Here is a 16959-nt window from a genome sequence, read left to right as displayed (position 1 = left end):
TGAGTTCGAGCCCCGCGTCAGGCTCTGGGCTGATGGCTCGGAGCCTGGAGCCTGTTTCCGATTCTGCGTCTCCCTCTCTCTCTCTGCCCCTCCCCCGTTCATGCTCTGTCTCTCTCTGTCCCAAAAATAAATAAACGTTGAAAAAAAAAAAATTAAAAAAAAACCTTGATTTTGAGTCACGAATGCAGAAAACTGCCTAACCCTTTTTTTTCCTGCTTTTTTTTTTTTTTGCAAAAGAACTAAAATTACAGAGTTATTTATCAACTGCATCTCAGGACTTTTTTTTTTTAACTAAGGGGGAAGGGGGCTAAGGATTCCTAGGGTGAGTCAATCCATTTACAAAGACAAGACTCCTCTGTAAAGTCAGAAATCGCACCCAACTTCAGTTTTTGCTCATTCAGAGTTCTGACAGCAGGCTTGAGAAAACTTCCGTGCCACCCCCAATTATTACAATGGATTTACGAGTAAAGTCTCGATTAGAATGGATTAAAATCAGAGCCAGAGGGAAGGCAAAGTTGTTAAGAAAACAGAGAAAAGGGAAACAAGAAACCAGGTGTTTTGCAATCTCGGGAGCTTGCGATCACACGAGGGCCAACAATTCACAGACGCTCCTGCCCCGTCGCTCGTCGCTTTCAGCGGCATGAAACCTACGCATCTGCACAAACACGGCCCTCCAGCCGCACATGCTCACTCTTAGCGTTTTCCACTTAACCTCACAACATGAGCATTTCTCCGTCTTTAAAACGTTCCCCAAAACGTGATGTTTCGTGGCTTCGTGGCACTCCCGCCCTTGCTGTCGGCAGTTAGGGTGGCCTAGGATTTCCCCACAGACGGTGCTGCAGCCAACACATCGGAGCCCGCCTCTGTCTGTGCGCCTGACCCCGGCTCGCCCGTCGGATGCACCCTCAGGCCGTGAGAGGGGCATGTCCCGAGGGGGGCAGCTGGTCACCGCGGGCATTTCTGCCGCTGAAGACCAGCCATGGAGCCACTCACATGATGGCCGAGAAGTCATCATCCACCAGGATCACATTGGCAGCCTCTTTGCTGACATCTGTCCCCGTCTGCCCCATGGCGATCCCGATGTCCGCAGACTTCAGGGCGACCGCGTCGTTCACCCCGTCCCCCGTCATGGCCACGACTGCCCCCGACTCCTGCAAAGCCTTTGGAAAGAGGAGGTGAGCGAAGGCTCATTCGTGTTCTCCAGTAACAAACAAAAGTCCACAACTTACCCCTGAAACCACGCAGTGCCCCATGGGATTAAGGTTTCTCTCAGGAATAGCCTGCATGGAGGTTTCCTCCCTAGAACTAAAGCCCCCCAAACAGCACGAAGAATAAAACAGCACAGAGCTAAAGAACACCTTTTCTCTCTCTCTTTTTTAAAATTTATTTGGAGAGAGAGCGAGAGCGCGTGCATGCAAGCAAGGGAGGGGCAGAGAGAGAGGGAGACAGAGGATCCGAAGCGGGCTCTGTGCTGACGGCACAGCCCGATGTGAGGCTCGACCTCCTGAACCGTGAGATCACGACCTAAGCTGAAGCTGGATGCTTAACCGACCGAGCCACCCAGGCGCCCCAAGAGCTCATTTTCAAAGTGCTCCCGGGGGGGGGGGAGACCCAGCGCACCGGCAGCGCCCCCCCCCCGGACACAGGCAGAAAATCACATCCAGTCTCCACCGGGCACCTGCTGTGTGCCAGGTGCTGTGCCAAGAGCCGCACGGCCCGGCCTCCTGGAATCCTCTCACTAGCCTTGTGAGTTGGCTGACGTCATCCGGTTTACAGACTGGGAAACGGTAAACCACCCCGGTTTACAGACTGGGAAACTGAGGCCTGGAGTTCGGTAAGAAGAATAATGCCAGAGCGCTCGACTAACAGAGGCTCCCTGCTTTTTAGTTTGCCCTCTGCACCGCCCGATTCCTGCTCCTGCTTTTGCTGTACGTGGCCAAGGACAGCCCGTTCTCCCCTCCCCGGGGGCTGGGCAAAGGCCCCGCCTGGTGCAGCCGTCCCGGGCCTAGAGGAAGAAGCACGGCTTGAGGACGGCCGACGCTCCTGCCAGCTCGGACCCGGGACCTCCCCCCGGGGGCAGAGCCACCGCCCTGGACTGACCCCAACGGACGCATGAGGCACACAGCTTACCTTTATGATTTTGAGCTTGTGCTTTGGGCTGGTCCTGAAGAAGACAGAAACCTGGACGCAGAGGCAGAGAAGAGTCCGTGAACTTGGGGCTGAAACGCCCCCCCCCCCCCGCCCCGCCGAGCCCCCCGGGAGGACCCCACCTTCCCGACACAGCCAGCCAGCTCGTCCTGCCCCGTGCTCTCCACCTCCTCCCCGGACATGGCTTTCAGCTTCCCGTTGCACAGGCCAATAGTCCTTCCTGCGAGGTGCGGAGAGCCTGCTCTGAGGGCCCGCTCCCGCCCCTCACTCCCCCTGCCTGACATCAGGCCCCGCCTGGGCCGCAGACCACGACCACAGCGGAGCCGCGACGGCGACCCCCCCCCCCCCCCCGAGCACCTGCTACGCGACATGATCCCAATTCCATCCACAGAACTAAGGCCTTATTGTCCCTGCTTTAACGATGAGGAAACGGAGGGGAGTGACCTCCCCCAGGTCCCAGAGCTGCCGAGCGGCGATGCTGGGACCTGACGTGGTTTTGTCTGATTCTAGAGTCTGATTTTTTCACAGCGCCGGGTGCCCTGAGACAGAGCAGGGAGAACCAATCACGTGAATAAGAAGAACGAGAAGGGGTGGGGGGTGGGGGGTGGCCGGCCCCCTGTGGGAGAAGAGCCCGGAGGCCACGGTGGTTCAGTGACCCGCCCGGGGCACACAGAACCAGACCAGAACCCGGACACGGGCAGATGCTGTCTGGGAAGAGGCGGTGAGGTCACGGCTGAGACGCCCGCGGCCGGCTCTGCCCCCTTCGGGGCACCTGCCGACACTTTAGAGACAACCGTCTGTCGGGGGGGAGCGCCGGCCCGTGAACCTCAGGGTCTCTGCGAGCTCACAGCAGGTGGGTGGGGGCGGGTTAACCCGCAGGAGCGGCCCCGTGGGAGGGGACCCCTCCCCGCCCGGCGCCCACTGCACCCCACTCACCTATAGCAGAGGCGGTCTCCAGGGCATCTCCCGTTATCATCGTCACGGACACGCCCGACTGGCGGAGAACCTGCACCGCTTCCTTCACGCCGGCCCTCGGAGGGTCGATGATTCCGACGAGACCCAGAAAAGTCAGCCTCCCCAGCTCGGGTCCGGAAGCCAGGGCCAGCACTGAGGAGACACCGAGAGCCGTGGGAGGTCCCCCACGGGCCCCAGGGGTGGGAGGACTCTGTCTGTGAGCTCGTCCCGGCCTTGACTCTGTTTCGGTGCGTGTACCATTGGTACAGGTGCCAGGGCTGCGGGAGCCAAGCCTCCCTTTCCCCAGGCTCCCCTCCCCGCCCTGCCAGGCTCTGTCCCAGCCTCGCCTCACCTCGCCCCCTTATCAGCAAGCTGCTAGCCATTTACAACGTCTGTTTCCCGCAGGGAAAACCCGAGGCAACTGACACCCGGCCCCAGGCTTCTCACTTTCCCCAGAGGGAACCCACGGGTTCCAGAGCGCTTCTCTGAAAACAGACAGGCACTGTGGGAAACCCGAGTTTCCAGCTCATCGGGGAAGGCGGCGTCCCCGATGCAGGAGACTGGAAACGGCCGAGGAATGAAATGTCTGCCTCGATGCGCAAGAGCTTTGGGTTTTCCTGACCGTGGGCGACGAGCAGGACGACCAATCGGGAAAATCAGCGTTTCTGGGGCGCCTCAGTCACGCGTCGGGAAACCCACAGGCGCCGCGTCTGGACTAACGGGTGTCACATGATGGCAGAGGTGGGCCGGGGGCGGGGGGGGGCCCCCTCTCTGCCTTTCACGTGACCACTGACCCGGAAGGTCAATGCTGCACGCTTAAAGCGCGGCGCTGGGGACGAGAGGTACCAACCCCGCAGGCCGAGCGACCCCATCCTCTTTTCCTCCTGCTGGCACGAGGCTGTCTGCTGGGGCGTCAGTGGCAGGGAGAGGCCTCCGTTGTTGTACGAGGTACAGTAATTAATCACCTCTTCGAAGGCCCCCTTCATGAAGTAAACGTCTTCCTGGTCCTTGGGAAAGAAGAAAAGGAAAACGGCTGCCGTCATTGGGTCGGCTCCTTGGAGAACTTTGATGCGCAGCCTCTCTGTGCATCAGGTGCCCTGTTAATGTCACCGAGAGCATCCCATACGTGTCATCAGCCACACCCCAGCCACTGTTAGGCCTTTATGTGTGTGACTGCGGGACGTCTGTTTCCACTGGGACTGTCGCCTCCCGAGGGCAGGTCCCCTTTCTGTTTTGTTCACCCCTGCACGGGGCTCATCGAGCCCCGAACCGTTCTCCTGTGTATTCGTTAAGCTCGGTCTCCTGCGGATGGTAAGCTCCACGCGGAAGGCGCCGTGACAGCCCGGGTCACACTGTCCCCGGCATTAGCATGGCGCCTGAACGCTCACGGCGGGCGGGGGGATGAGCTTGTGTGAACCGATACGGAAAGATGCCTGAGACATCGCTGAAAGGGGAGAGAGCAGATTACAAACCCCACACACAGCACGACCTAGTTTTAAAACTACCACCCCGTACGTCGCTCTGTGCATGTTCAGGACCTCAAAGGTTCCATCCCAGACCGTGGAGGGGGGCTGCCTTGGGTCGGGAGACACGAAGGGCGGAATTATACAGCACTTCCGTTTTTAAGTCACGTTTCTAGAATTTATTTCAGTGAGAATATTTTACCAGGGTCTTTGGGGAGAAAAAAAGATGTGAAGGTGAGCGCAAGGGTGTATCTGTGGGCACGCACGTATGATGCGTGAGCTCGCCGTTCACACCATCTGGGGTGGGTGCTGGGATGCGCCTCCTGCTCCCCCGCAGGGCTGGAGGGCTGTCCCCACCTGGTGACGATCTGAGGCACTCATACATGTAAAGAACTCAGCACCAGGATGTTAAGAAGGGACCTCCAAGTTAGCAAGAGGGCTTGCTGCTAACGGTGGGAGCCCGCGTCAAAATTCCCCGCACGCACAGGTGACTACCGGCTCCCGCTCCCGAGATTTCGGACTCAGGGGTTCCGGGTGGAGCCTGAGAATCTGCATTTTGTTTTAAATTCTGTTTTCAATTTTTAAAAAATTGACATCCAGAGAAGCTGCATTTTTAACCGATTCCCCGGGGGATGCTGCTGCTCTGGGAAGCCCGCCTTGAGAACCACCGTTTCAGACAAAAATCTCGGCAGGAGACGCCAAATGATCAAAGGTCTGAGTGCCATCAGCCGGACGGTCCTGTATTTGACCCTCCGTGGAAGCAGCTGGGGGCGCTCGGCTTTCCTCCTCGACACCTGTATTCTGCTTCCTTCGGGGTGCAGGGGAGAGGGTGGGAAGGGGCAGAGAAGAAAACTCACCGCCGTCTTGGGGCTGCATTTCACTGCCATCCACCTCTGCTCCGAGCTGAACGGAATCTCCTTTTTTCTCACGTAGGAATCTTTAACATCAGCTAAGCCCATCTAGGAAAAGCAAATGCCACGCTTCTCGTGAGTCATCCTGAGCCAGCCTCGTTGCAAAGCTCAGGCCGCCTCCGTTATTCATTTGTCAAACCATTTCTGGCAGGTAAGGAATCCCAGCATTTAGCTCACAGAGAAAGTCCATTTGCTTTCAAAAGTCCCACCCGGACCAAAAAAAAAAAAAGTCTCATCTCTTGTTCCAGGGGCAGGGCCAGCTGGTCCTGGCGACTGCTTCTGGCCAAAACGTGCTCAGAAACAAAAGCCCATGGGCTCCCCTCCAGGAGGAATGTTCCAGACTCAAAGAGGTAGCAGTTTCCCCCCAAAGAAGCCCTGCTTAGTGGGGTGGGTTGCTGTCACAGCCCGGGGTCCTTGCCAGGCCTGACATTCGCGGACCGTTCTCGGGCCAGTTACTTGACATCTCTGAGCCTCAGTTTCCCCAGCTGTATACCAGTCCCAACCCATGCATCCCACGCACCACCCCCCCCCCCCCCCCCGCCTCAACAGGAGAAAATGGGTTCTGAGGAGGCAAAAATCTACTCCTGTATCCATACAGTACCCGGACAGAGAGTCTATCTGTGGGATTAAATCTCATGGGGATTGATCAGGAAGAAAAAAAATGCCTGAAAAGGCTCTTCGGGAAAGTCTTGTGAATGACCCTGCATCCCTCCAAAAGACGGGTCGACGTCCTAACCCCTCAGTGTCTGCGAACGTGGTCTTGTTTGGAAACCGGGTCTCGGGGGGTGGAACCAAGTTAAGATGAGGTCGTTAGCGTGTGTCCAGATCCGGTAAGACGGGTGGTCCTTGGACGAAGGGGACAGGGCCACGTGAAGACGTGTCCGTGAGCCAAGGAGCATGTGGCACGACTGGTCACAGGGGGAGGGGAGGGGACCAGGGCGCTGCCCACACCTTCCTTTCAGACCTCCAGCTTCGGGAACCGTGACAGAGTAAATTCCTGCTGTTTCAGGCGCCCAGGTGGCGGTCCTTTATTTCAGCCACTCCGGGGAAACCAGCAAGGGCGTGACAGTGGAGAAATGGTTCAGAACCACTGACCTCGACCCTGAGACGGGTTTGAGGACAGACATGATAAACACAGAGCGCCGAGCACCGAGCCTGCCACATGGTCACGGGAGGCACTTCATACATGTCAGCTGTCACCAGGCTCCCCTACTGGTTCCGGCCCACGGAAGAGTAAATCGTGACCCGTAAAGGAGAGGGGGTTCTGGAACATCAGTCCTCTCTGGGCTGCACGGGAGGCAGGCGGCGGGAGCAGGGGTGGAGACCCCACACCGGGGTTCTCTCCTGCTGGGACAGTCAGGCCACTGTCCCCGTCCCGGACGGGAGCCTGCAGTTGAACAGGGCCAGCTGGGGACCTTTCGGAAGAGGCAGTAAGGTCTAGTCGGTATGACTGTCATCCTGGAAAGAATTTTCTTCCCTGAGTGTAACAGTTTCTTAACATAGCTTGTTTAGAGTTAGAGGGACTTTCTGTTTTAAGTTTATTTATTTTGAGAGAGAGACAGACACAGAGACGGTAGGGGAGAGGCAGAGAGAGGGAGAGAGAGAATCCCAAGCAGGCTCTGCGCTGTTGGCACAGAGCCTGATGCGGGGCTCGAACTCGTGACCTGAGCCTAAATTAAAAGTCGGCCGCTTAACCCACTGAGCCACTCAGGTGCCCCTACAGTTATTTTTTTAAATATTTATCTTTGAGAGAGAGAGAGGAAGACACTGCATAAGCGCGGGAGGGACAGAGAGAGATGGAGACACAGAATCCGAAGCGGGCTCCAGGCTCCGAGCTGTTAGCACAGAGCCCGACGCTGGGTTCAAACTCACGGACGGTGACATCACGACCTGAGCCGAAGTCGGATGCTTAACCGACTGAGCCACCCAGGCACCCCTACAGGGACTTATTCAGAGGGTGACTCTTCTCCCCCTCCTCAACCCAACCTTGCAGCACTGTCTGCCTGAACCCGGCAGAGATGGGTAGCTGGGTCTTGGGCTGGGGGAGGGACAGGGGAACAGACGGACGGCAAAGCCGTCCTGGGGGCCTGGATGAACGAGGGAAGGGAAGTAAACCTGAAGGGAGAGCCCGAGGCAGCCGTAGGAGGAAGGACAGAGGGGCCCCAGCACCAGAGGCAGCAGGAGGAAGGGGCAGAGGGGCTGAGGAGGACGCGGGGGTCAGCTGGTGCAGGACAGGCACCCCGAGGTGGGCCTGGGTCCCTCTGGGGAGGGGTGTGATCAGACCTCCCGTTTGTGCCCAAGGCGGAGCAGGTACCCGGCCCGCCCACCGCCCACCCCTCAACATCCGGGGCAGCGGCTCCCCGCCTAGCTCTGGGCACAGAATGGGGGCATTTCTGCAAAGTCACAGACTCAGGGTCTGACCACAGAGCCCTGCGATCTGTCAAATGCACTAAAAGGAAGGGGTCTTCCTGCACGGGAGCTCGGGGGCCACCAGATGGGTCATTCCTCTGTCTCCCCAGCACCGCTGTGGGGTCTGAGCCACAGGATGCCCCAGGATTCTTGTGGGATGGTCGGGAAGGGTTAGAGGCCTGCAGAATGTTCCAGAAGCACACAGCATCTCAGAGCCCATCTCCTCCACCAGCCGGCGACAGCCTAAGGATGTTCGGGGCCACTCTCTCCATTGTTACTAAGCTTCTCCACTCCTCATTTGCTCAGACACGCGCCCGAATTCTGCCCCTCTTCCAGCCCCCAGCGGAAGCCCTCCCGGTGTAGACCATCAAAGGGTCCCTACCTTCATTGCCAGGGCGATCAGGGCACCTTCCGTGGGCTGTCCCATCATGGCGTTTTTTCTGATGATGGCGTTGTTGGCCACACAGCCTGCCTGAAAGGCGGGATTTTGGAAGATCTGCAGTTAACTCTTGGGAGCTGGCACCCCTCGGGGTCCTGGGCTCACTCAGGCATGTGAAAAAGCCACACGCTGCAGGCTTGACTCGTTTGGGGGGCGAGGGCCGGGGTGGGCGTGAGGGGCAGGACGTGTTCTTTAAAATACATCCCAGTCCCCGCTCTTCAAAATAAACACAGTGAACATTTACTGACTCTGCTGAACCCTGGCTGTCACAGGCCGGATGGTGGGGAGGCTGGGGCGATAAGAGTGGCCCCTGATGGGCACGGGGTTCCTGCTTGGGGTGACAGTGTCCTGAAATTAGACGTGGCAGTGGCTGCACAACTCTGTGAAGGTGCTAAAACCACTGAACCGTATGCTTAATTTGAAGCAGGGAATTCTGGGGCGCCTGGGTGGCTCAGTGGGTTGAGCGTCTGACTTCGGCTCAGGTCATGATCCCATGGCTTGTGGGTTTGAGCCCCGCGTCGGGCTCTGTGCTGACAGCTCGGAACCCGGAGCCTGCTTCGGATTCTGTGTCTCCCTCTCTCTCCGCCCCTCCCCCACTTGTGCTCTGTCTCTCTCTGTCTCTCAAAAATAAATAAATATAAAAAAAATTTTTTTAAGGGGAGAATTTTGGGGTACAGGCCCGTCACTCTCAATTTAAAAAGACAACGAAAATAATAGAAGGAAACACACGACACGCGCGTGGGGGTGAATCCCAGCTCCCTCCCTCCTGGGCACGCACATCACCTCTCTGAGCCCGTTTCTTAACCTGCGCACTGAGATCACAGGACGGGCCTCGGCCTCGAAGGGGTGCTGGGATAGTTAAGTGGCACCAGTGAGGCGGGACCTTCACAGCTCACGACAAATTCTAGAAGACAGCGGCTCAGTTCACACCTCGGAGGGCACCGGGTGTGTGGGAGGCGTGAGTCTGGCTAATACAACTCGTGTCGACAATTAAACAGGCTCATCGTCCTGCGTTCAGTGAACACCCACCCTCTGCAGGCACCTCTTTAAAGCCTGTCCAGCAGGCAGGGAGGCGTAGGGAGGGCTCCAGCTCTCTCTTACTTCCGGTGTTCCCACCTCTTTCTGGGCCCCTGTGACACCTGACCCCTGGCGGGGGCGGGGCGGGAGGCCCAATGGTCGCCAACAACTGGTTGGTCCAGCCACCGGGAGCCATCGATTGTTCCTCCCTTCTGAGAGAATAACCATCAGCTCCTTTTAAATGTCTGTTTCCACCCGAGGGGCTTTGACACTCACCTCCACTAATTTCCCCACCGAGACGTTGTTAAACTCCTTCACGACCTCCTTTGAGGGTAACAGACACACAGTCCCTTTGCCGTTATAGCCAACTCCGCTGACCTGCAGGGCAAAGCCGCAGAGAGGATGTCACCACGTGTCAGTACTACACGCCCCCGGTTGTCCCCTCATCTCTTTTCTGGGAGACCCACCCCAAGGACACAATCCTACCCACCAACAAGGCTGCAAGCAGGAGGACGGGCCCCGCAGACCGTGTGTTAATCAGAAAACCTCACTAAGTGCCGTGCTTTCGAAACTTCTATAAGCTTGGGGAGCCCGGGGGGGGGGGTGGGGCTCAGTCGGTTGGGCATCCGACTTCGACTCAGGTCATGATCTGGCAGCTCGTGAGTTCGACCCCCACTTCGGGCTTTCCGCACCCTGTGCGGAACCCACTTGGGATCCCGCCTCCCTCTCTCGGTGCCCCTCCTCTGCTCCCGCACTCTCTCAAAAATTAGAATTAAAAACAAAGAAATTGCAACAAGCCGATTCCATGGGCTATTCAGGAACCAGGGAAAAGCATGGTTAAGAAAACAAAGTAATAACATAGAAGAGAGCCCCTTAATCTGGAAGGTTTGGGGTTGTGGGGGGGGGGGGGGGGAGGCAGGAAACAAAACTGCACATTCCGGGAGCTTGTAACTGTGCCAGAGGTACAGGAGGGAGACCGAAAAACCCAAAGGGACCGTCACGATCAGTTTCTCACAGGGGATCATGGGTAACCGTGTTTTTAACTTCTACGTTACATAACGTGCTTATGACTAAAAGATAATTGTGAAAACATAAAGGTGGCCCCCTTAACTCGGTCACGTTCCTTGCTGCTGTGGGTGGCAGGGAAACTATACAACCACCCATGTTTGTTTCTTCCTTATTGCTTGCTAGAAGCTTCCGTGTGCTTTCTTCACGAAGGAAAGGGGCTGGCAGCGCAGGCCTTTGGCTGGAACCGGGTAAATCGGCACGGGGCTCACCTCGGCGTGGAGCCCATCGGACGTTACCAGCTGGGTGACCGTCATTTCGTTGGCCGTCAGAGTCCCTGTCTTATCGGAGCAGATAACACTGCAGCAACCTGGCACGAGAAAACCCCGGTTTACGGCCAAGAGGAATCATCACCATCACCTCTCAGGCTGTTGAAACACCCAGGCGGAACTCCCACCCATTCGATCCCGTTTGCAGGAATTCGGCCAGCGGAGTCCCTCACCTAACGTCTCCACGATCGGTAACTTCTTCACAATGACCCGCTTCTTGGCCATCCGCAGCACTCCCAGGACCAGCGTAACCGTGACGACGATGGGCAGGCCCTCCGGAATGGCAGCCACCGCCAGGCTGGATCAAAAGGCCAGATGGGTCCCCTTTAACATGCACTTAAGGACGACACGAATCCCAACTGGGGTCGGCAACACTTTTACCCCGGGGAAGTATGTCTCTGGTGTCCCCAACGTCCCGGTTCTACTCTCTGTTCCCAATCCCATGATGCACCTGTCTCCTTCTTCAGCATCCATTGCTCTAAGCTCTCCTGTTGCGAAACCCTGTTCTTGGGGTGGGACCGTCCCTATCAGACATCCACACTTTAGTATAAATTAGTCTCTCGGTTGTTTTGCCTCTTTTAAGCGCCTTTGCGTTTAAATTGTCATTTACTAAAGAGAAAAGTCTTTGGGTCCTATGAGAAGAATTTCCAGAATTGGGCAAGAAGCGGGAAGGGGAATTTTTTGGTTCGGAGGGTCCGTCTGGGTCCTCTGAATTTCACTTCTCATTGGTCTGGTTGTTTAGACACTTCTGATAAGAGAGCCAGACCAGGAAATTAAAGTTGAAGGAGGGAGAGTGACTCTGCTGTGCCTTTGCATGTGGTAGCCTAGCTGTCTGGGTGTCTGCTCACTTACATTATTATCCTTCCAATTCTTCCTCTACCATGTGACCACCCCCCCCCAGGCCATGGCTGATTGGATTAGGACATGTAACCCCACCCCCCCACAGCCATGGCTGATTGGATTAGAAGAGAACATGTGACTCAAGCTGAACCAATGAGCTTCTCTCTCTCGGGAACCTGAACCCGGATGAAGCACCTAAGATCCCCTTCCTGCGGGCAGCGTGTCAACACGCGATAGGATGTTAGGAAGGGGCTCTTTCTGCTAAAATCTGGCGGCAGGAACATCGTGGCAGACTGACTCTCCATCCCACACTCTTGAGCGGGCGTGGCTGAGGCCAAGGGCTGGTGTGGGGCTTCCTGCTGATCTCGGGGTGAGGGGGTACTGAAGAGTTTCAGGGGGGCGGGCTCTGCACCAGCACATCAGCAAAGCACTGCAGGCATTCAGTAAATATTTGCTGGACGAACAAATAGGAATGAGTGAACACAGGCACACCTCAGAGGACCTCTGGTCAGTTCCGGGCCACGGCAATACAGCGACCGTCACCAAAAGCCAGTCAAGTGGACCTTTGGTTCCCGGTGCATAAAAAAGTCATGTTTACGCTGTACTGTAGTCTGTTTTTTTAAATGCTGATTATTTTTGAGGGAGAGAGACAGAGGGCAACAGGGGAGGGGCAGAGAGAGAGGGAGACACAGAATCGGAAGCAGGCTCCAGGCCCCGAGCTGTCAGCACAGAGCCCGACGCGGGGCTCGAACCCACGGACCGCGAGATCGTGACCTGAGCCCAAGCCAAGAGTCGGAGGCTTAACCGACTGAGCCCCCCCCCCCCCCCCCCGGCGCCTCACTTGTAAGAGGCAGTCCGACCTCAGAGAAGTTAAAGTGGGAAAGACAATGTGTCTGAAATCGAAGAAATACGGTACGCGAGCGGTGGCCTTTTCCCCAGAAACAATGGCGCATTCAGGGGCCGGTTATATGAACCAAGATTACTGAATTTGGTCAAAGGACTGTGCCCAGTTTCTATGGTGCCAGCAAGAAGGCTTCCTCGGTTTTATGGCACACTAGCTAAGCAAACATTTGCAGAGGGTGTACGACGGGGCCTTTCTCCCCCCCATATGGCGTGGGAAGGGCATTTTTGTATGTACTTGGATGCTTGCGTGATAAAAAAAAAATTAATCCACAGACTAATAAAGATTAGCATGGACCAGGAAAAGCGAGTATACTTTGGATCACCTTGAATGTCACTCGAGGCAGAGTGAATTAAGAGAAAGTGTTTAAAACAGCGGCTCTCATGTTACTTCTTTCGAGAATCTCTTCCTCGCTGGCTGCCCTGCTATTTCTGCCTTCTGATTCAGGGGTTTCGAGCGACTAACTCTGCTACAAACGGAAAAGCCTTCGTCGCTTCAAAGTCACAGGTGAAACGAACAGAGTAGATTGCCTCTGAGCGGCAAGTGAGACGTGGCTGTCGTGGGATAGGTCAGGTGGCAGGAACACTGAGACTGGGGGCCAGAAATGACCAACCAATGGCTCTGGGGAGGGCGGGCAGGGATGGACACGGGGCCTCTCCTGTTACCGACTTGGAAATCTGTAAGTCTTTGGCTCACAGAACTTTCCACCGTGTAGAAGAGGGGAATGGCATGTGTCATTATTTAGGGGAGGTCCTTAGGTGTCACAGCTTTGGAGTGCTCTGGCTTTTCCAGGAGTCCCCCCAGGGCTCAGGCTTCTCTGTCCCTCGGCCACCACACCTGCCCTTGAAGGCTTAGTCACCTGAGCACTCTTATCAGGGGCTCACCCTTCTTCCCTGGCCCCGCCTCCTGCTGGAGCCCCGACTGGGTCACCACTTAGAGTTAGCAGTAGCACCCCGGGGGGCTGGTTAGGAACGCAGAGTCCCAGGCGCCCCCCAGACCCACCGAGTCCGTGCACCTGTGACCCCAGGACCCTCGTGTCCTCCGGCTGCCGTTGGAAACCCCTACTCTTCAATGGCCCATTCTTCCAGGAAGCCCGCCCTGACCTTGAACCCCACGTTCCACAGTGCAGCCAGCTGCCCACGCCCCCTGGCCCCCTCTTGGCTCAGCAAGCTGGGGTTCGCACCCCTGTCACCTCTCATCTCTATGTCAAGAATGGCCAACGCTTTGCCAAAAAAGATGGCTCGCCATGCGTGTGGGGAAAGATTCTGACGACGCTATTTAGAATCGGGAGGGAAAGGGGCCCCAAAAAAGCCCGGTGACACGTCCCCTAACCGACGCCCCTGGTGCTTCTGCTTAGGGAGCCCAGCCAGTCCTCTTGCTGTCCCCAGATGTGCATGGCTGGGTCCTCCCGGCGGAACCCCCTTCCCGCCTTCTCCCGCAGGCTCTTCCTCGACAGCCCTCAGAGGATGTTCCTGGGCCACACTCCGGGGACATTCTCCCTACCTCCCTTGCACTCCCTCTGCAATGGTTTCCTCTGTGGCCTTGATCATGAGTTGTGATTATTTTATTACCGTTCACTTGACGTGTTTACGCTTACTTTCCCCACTAGCCCGCAAACTCTGTGATCTGGCTCCCTCAGCCCTGGGTGGTGCGGATAAGTCATCAGCGGGCCCTCACGGCGGGGGCCGGGGGCCGGCGAGGGAGGGGTGGTGCACGGGAGAGTTCCTGCCCTGCCCCGGAGGCGGTGGGGTCCCCGCCACGTGGGGCAGGCTGGCCTCCACTGCTCCCCCCAGGACACTGAGTTCAGGCCAACACGCTTGCCAGAGTCACAGAATCAGGGCGTGGCAGAGACAGGCTTCAAACCCGCAGCGTTCCCACCCAAGGCCGGGGTCCTGCTCCCCGGTCTTCCCCGCTCCCGCCTTCCCAGGGGAGGTCCGTGCCCTTACCTGACCCCGATCGTGAACATGCTGAGAAGCTGTTTTCCTTGCAGCCAGCCCGTGAACATGATTAAGCCTGGGAAAGAGACAAAAAGTATACATCTGCCCACACACGGGCACACGCGCACCTCCTCTGACACGCCCAGGTGTTTCAGACTCCTCTCCTGTGCCTAAGTCAACGGGTAGGAACCTCAGGTACTTGTGACCACTCTCCTGTTCCTTTGTAAGACACTCCCACGCCCGCAAAAAAGAATGGTTTTACTTTTTCCGGAAAGGACCAAGCCGGTTCAAGTCAGAGAAAGAGACAGACCACCATCCCTCCGTTAGTTCATTGCAGGCCGTTTGAAAACGCTGGCAGACGATTCCAGAACTCTCCCCGGGTGCTGTTTGTGCTGGGACGCCCCCCATGGCGTCCGATGTGGCAGGTGACAGCTGTTCTGTGACAGGCACGTGGGCCCGGGTCGTAGAGGATTCCGTCCTGCCGTGCTCGTGCCCCAACGTGTCCCCTGTTCCGCGCTTGCCCCCATCAGTCACCCGGTGTTTACTAACCAGCAGGCCCGGGACACGCGGACCCCGCCAGAGGTGGGGCCCCTCGGGGCAGAGAGGGGGCAGGAGTCACACTGGGACCCGTGGAAGCGCACGGGATGCTCTGGCAAGGAGGAAAAGTTCTGGGGCCTCAGTGTCCTCATCTGTAAAGTGGGGATAATGACCACGTCCCCCTCGAGGAGTTGTTTCGGGATTTGAGAAGCAGGAATCCACCCGAAGTTGGCTGAGATCGGAAACGGCCGGTTAAGACCCGTCTTCCACTAGGGCTCCAGGACAGAACAGGCTGGAAAGGAGGGACGAAGGCAGGACTGGCTGGAACAGGCTGGAAAGGAGCTGCTCAAGAACACAGTAAAGCCTGTGATTTAGCCAACGCCGGGCACTTAAATCCAAAGCTGAACTTGGAGGGGTGACCAGACACCGGAATCTGGGGACGGGTGTCCAGAGAAGAAAGGGCAGGCGGGTGCGTCCCCCGCACGACAGATCTGGAAGCCCGGACTCCAGACCGCATCCTCTTAACCATTTCGCTAAATTTACTTCTGCCCGTAAGTTGCAGGGGAGCGGAGATCCCCTCGGTCCCGGCACGAAATTCCGAATTTCCCTCTTTGTTCCCTCGGCAAATTCCTGTCACCCTACGAGACCCGGCTTAATGCCACACCTCCCTTGGAGCCTTCCCCAGCCTCCCGCTGGAGATTAGCCATGACCTTCAGGTTGCACGTTTGTTCAGGTGCCTCCCTCCTCTCGGCCTGGGCGCTTTCAAAAGGCCGAGGCTGTGTCTGATCCGTCTCGGTGGCCCCAAACCTCTCCCAGTGTCACAAGACACTCGCTAAATGAATTCGCACATCTGGGTGGCCAGAGGCCAACGTCTGCTTCTCCCGGAAACGTCCTCTGGCTCCTCGGCAGGTCTAGCCAGACCCACTCGTACGTCCTGTCATCATCGCCTGCGCTAGGGGGCGCTGCTTTCTGGGTCGGTTCCTTTATTAAGTATTCACTCAACAAGTGTTTATTGAGAGTCTGCTATGGGCCAGGCTCCGGCTGACCGTGAGGGCTGGAAAACGAGGAACACTCAATCAAAGCCAGAGCTGGAGACAGCAGGAAGCAGTGGGTGAAGGGACCGGGGCGGCCCCAAGGGGGGATTCAGGCTTAAGACCTAAGTTTAGATCCACAGCATCGGGTCGGGCCCGTTTGCTGTGTTGCCAGAGGCCGAGCGGCACAGCCTGGTCGGTAACGTAGACACGTGGCTAAACTGTCCCTCCCAGTCGCCTTTGCAGGCCATGTGACTCCATTCTGGCCAATCAAGAAGGGGCAAAGACAGCAGGCCTTGGGGCCCCGTGCCTTAAAAATGGCCCGTACTGGGGCGCCTTGGGGGGCTCAGGCGGTTAAGCCTCCGACTTCGGCTCAGGTCATGATCTCGCGGTTCGTGGGCTCGAGCCCCGCGTCGGGCTCCGTGCTGACGGCTCGGGGCCTGGAGCCCGCTTCCGATTCTGTGTCTCCCTCTCTCTCTCTGCCCCTCCCCTGCTCGTGCTCTGTCTCTCAAAAATAAAAAAATTTTAAAAATTTCCCACACAACCTCTGTGTTCCCGCTTTCCCCCACTCGCTGGCTGAACGGAATTCCGGCCCGCCTCTGGGGACCCGGAAGAAGGGGGAATGGTCGGGGCCCGGGACCCCGAGGTGGCGTTTGGAGGTGACCTACCCAGGAAAGCCACCCAGGCAGGAACGAGCAAGAGATACACCTTGACCACGCTACGCCCTCCCAGGGGCAGGCCGCTCTGTACAACAGCTTGTCTTGTCTCACACAGAAACCGCTTGGCCCCCTGAGTCTCCCGTCCGCCCTCGGTCCCACTGAGGGCCACAGGACGGCTCCCCTGCGCCCCCGGGACCCAGCGCAGAAACGGCCTCGCTCACCAATTATGCCGAACGAGAAGAGTGTCAGCTGCTTCCCCAGCTTGTCCATGCTTTTCTGTAGCGGGGTTTTAGGCGTCTGAAAGGAGGAGATCGGTGGGTCTGTTAGAGGACACTGCCCGGCTTTCTCGTATCTTGAGCGGGGCGACAATCACAGAGCG

At 57.3% G+C, this 16959-nt stretch overlaps 1 protein-coding gene across 1 annotated transcript in view; it reads right to left on the bottom strand.

Annotated features, from left to right (window-relative positions):
• ATP2C2 (ATPase secretory pathway Ca2+ transporting 2) overlaps positions 1-16959 on the bottom strand; it is a 62659-nt gene that overhangs the window by 5087 nt on the left and 40613 nt on the right. Inside the window, exons 10-21 of the mRNA XM_042917930.1 lie at positions 16802-16877; positions 14363-14429; positions 10849-10973; positions 10619-10716; positions 9618-9719; positions 8268-8357; positions 5423-5524; positions 3953-4109; positions 3085-3255; positions 2271-2368; positions 2131-2181; positions 994-1160 (exon numbers count right to left, since the gene is read on the bottom strand). Of these exons, the coding sequence (XP_042773864.1) occupies positions 994-1160; positions 2131-2181; positions 2271-2368; positions 3085-3255; positions 3953-4109; positions 5423-5524; positions 8268-8357; positions 9618-9719; positions 10619-10716; positions 10849-10973; positions 14363-14429; positions 16802-16877 (1304 nt within the window). The remainder of the gene's footprint in view (positions 1-993; positions 1161-2130; positions 2182-2270; positions 2369-3084; positions 3256-3952; positions 4110-5422; positions 5525-8267; positions 8358-9617; positions 9720-10618; positions 10717-10848; positions 10974-14362; positions 14430-16801; positions 16878-16959) is intronic.

This window comes from Panthera leo, chromosome E2, assembly GCF_018350215.1.
Source record: "Panthera leo isolate Ple1 chromosome E2, P.leo_Ple1_pat1.1, whole genome shotgun sequence".
NCBI classification, from domain to species: Eukaryota; Metazoa; Chordata; class Mammalia; order Carnivora; family Felidae; genus Panthera; species Panthera leo.
This window is presented reverse-complemented; position numbering and strand designations above follow the sequence as displayed.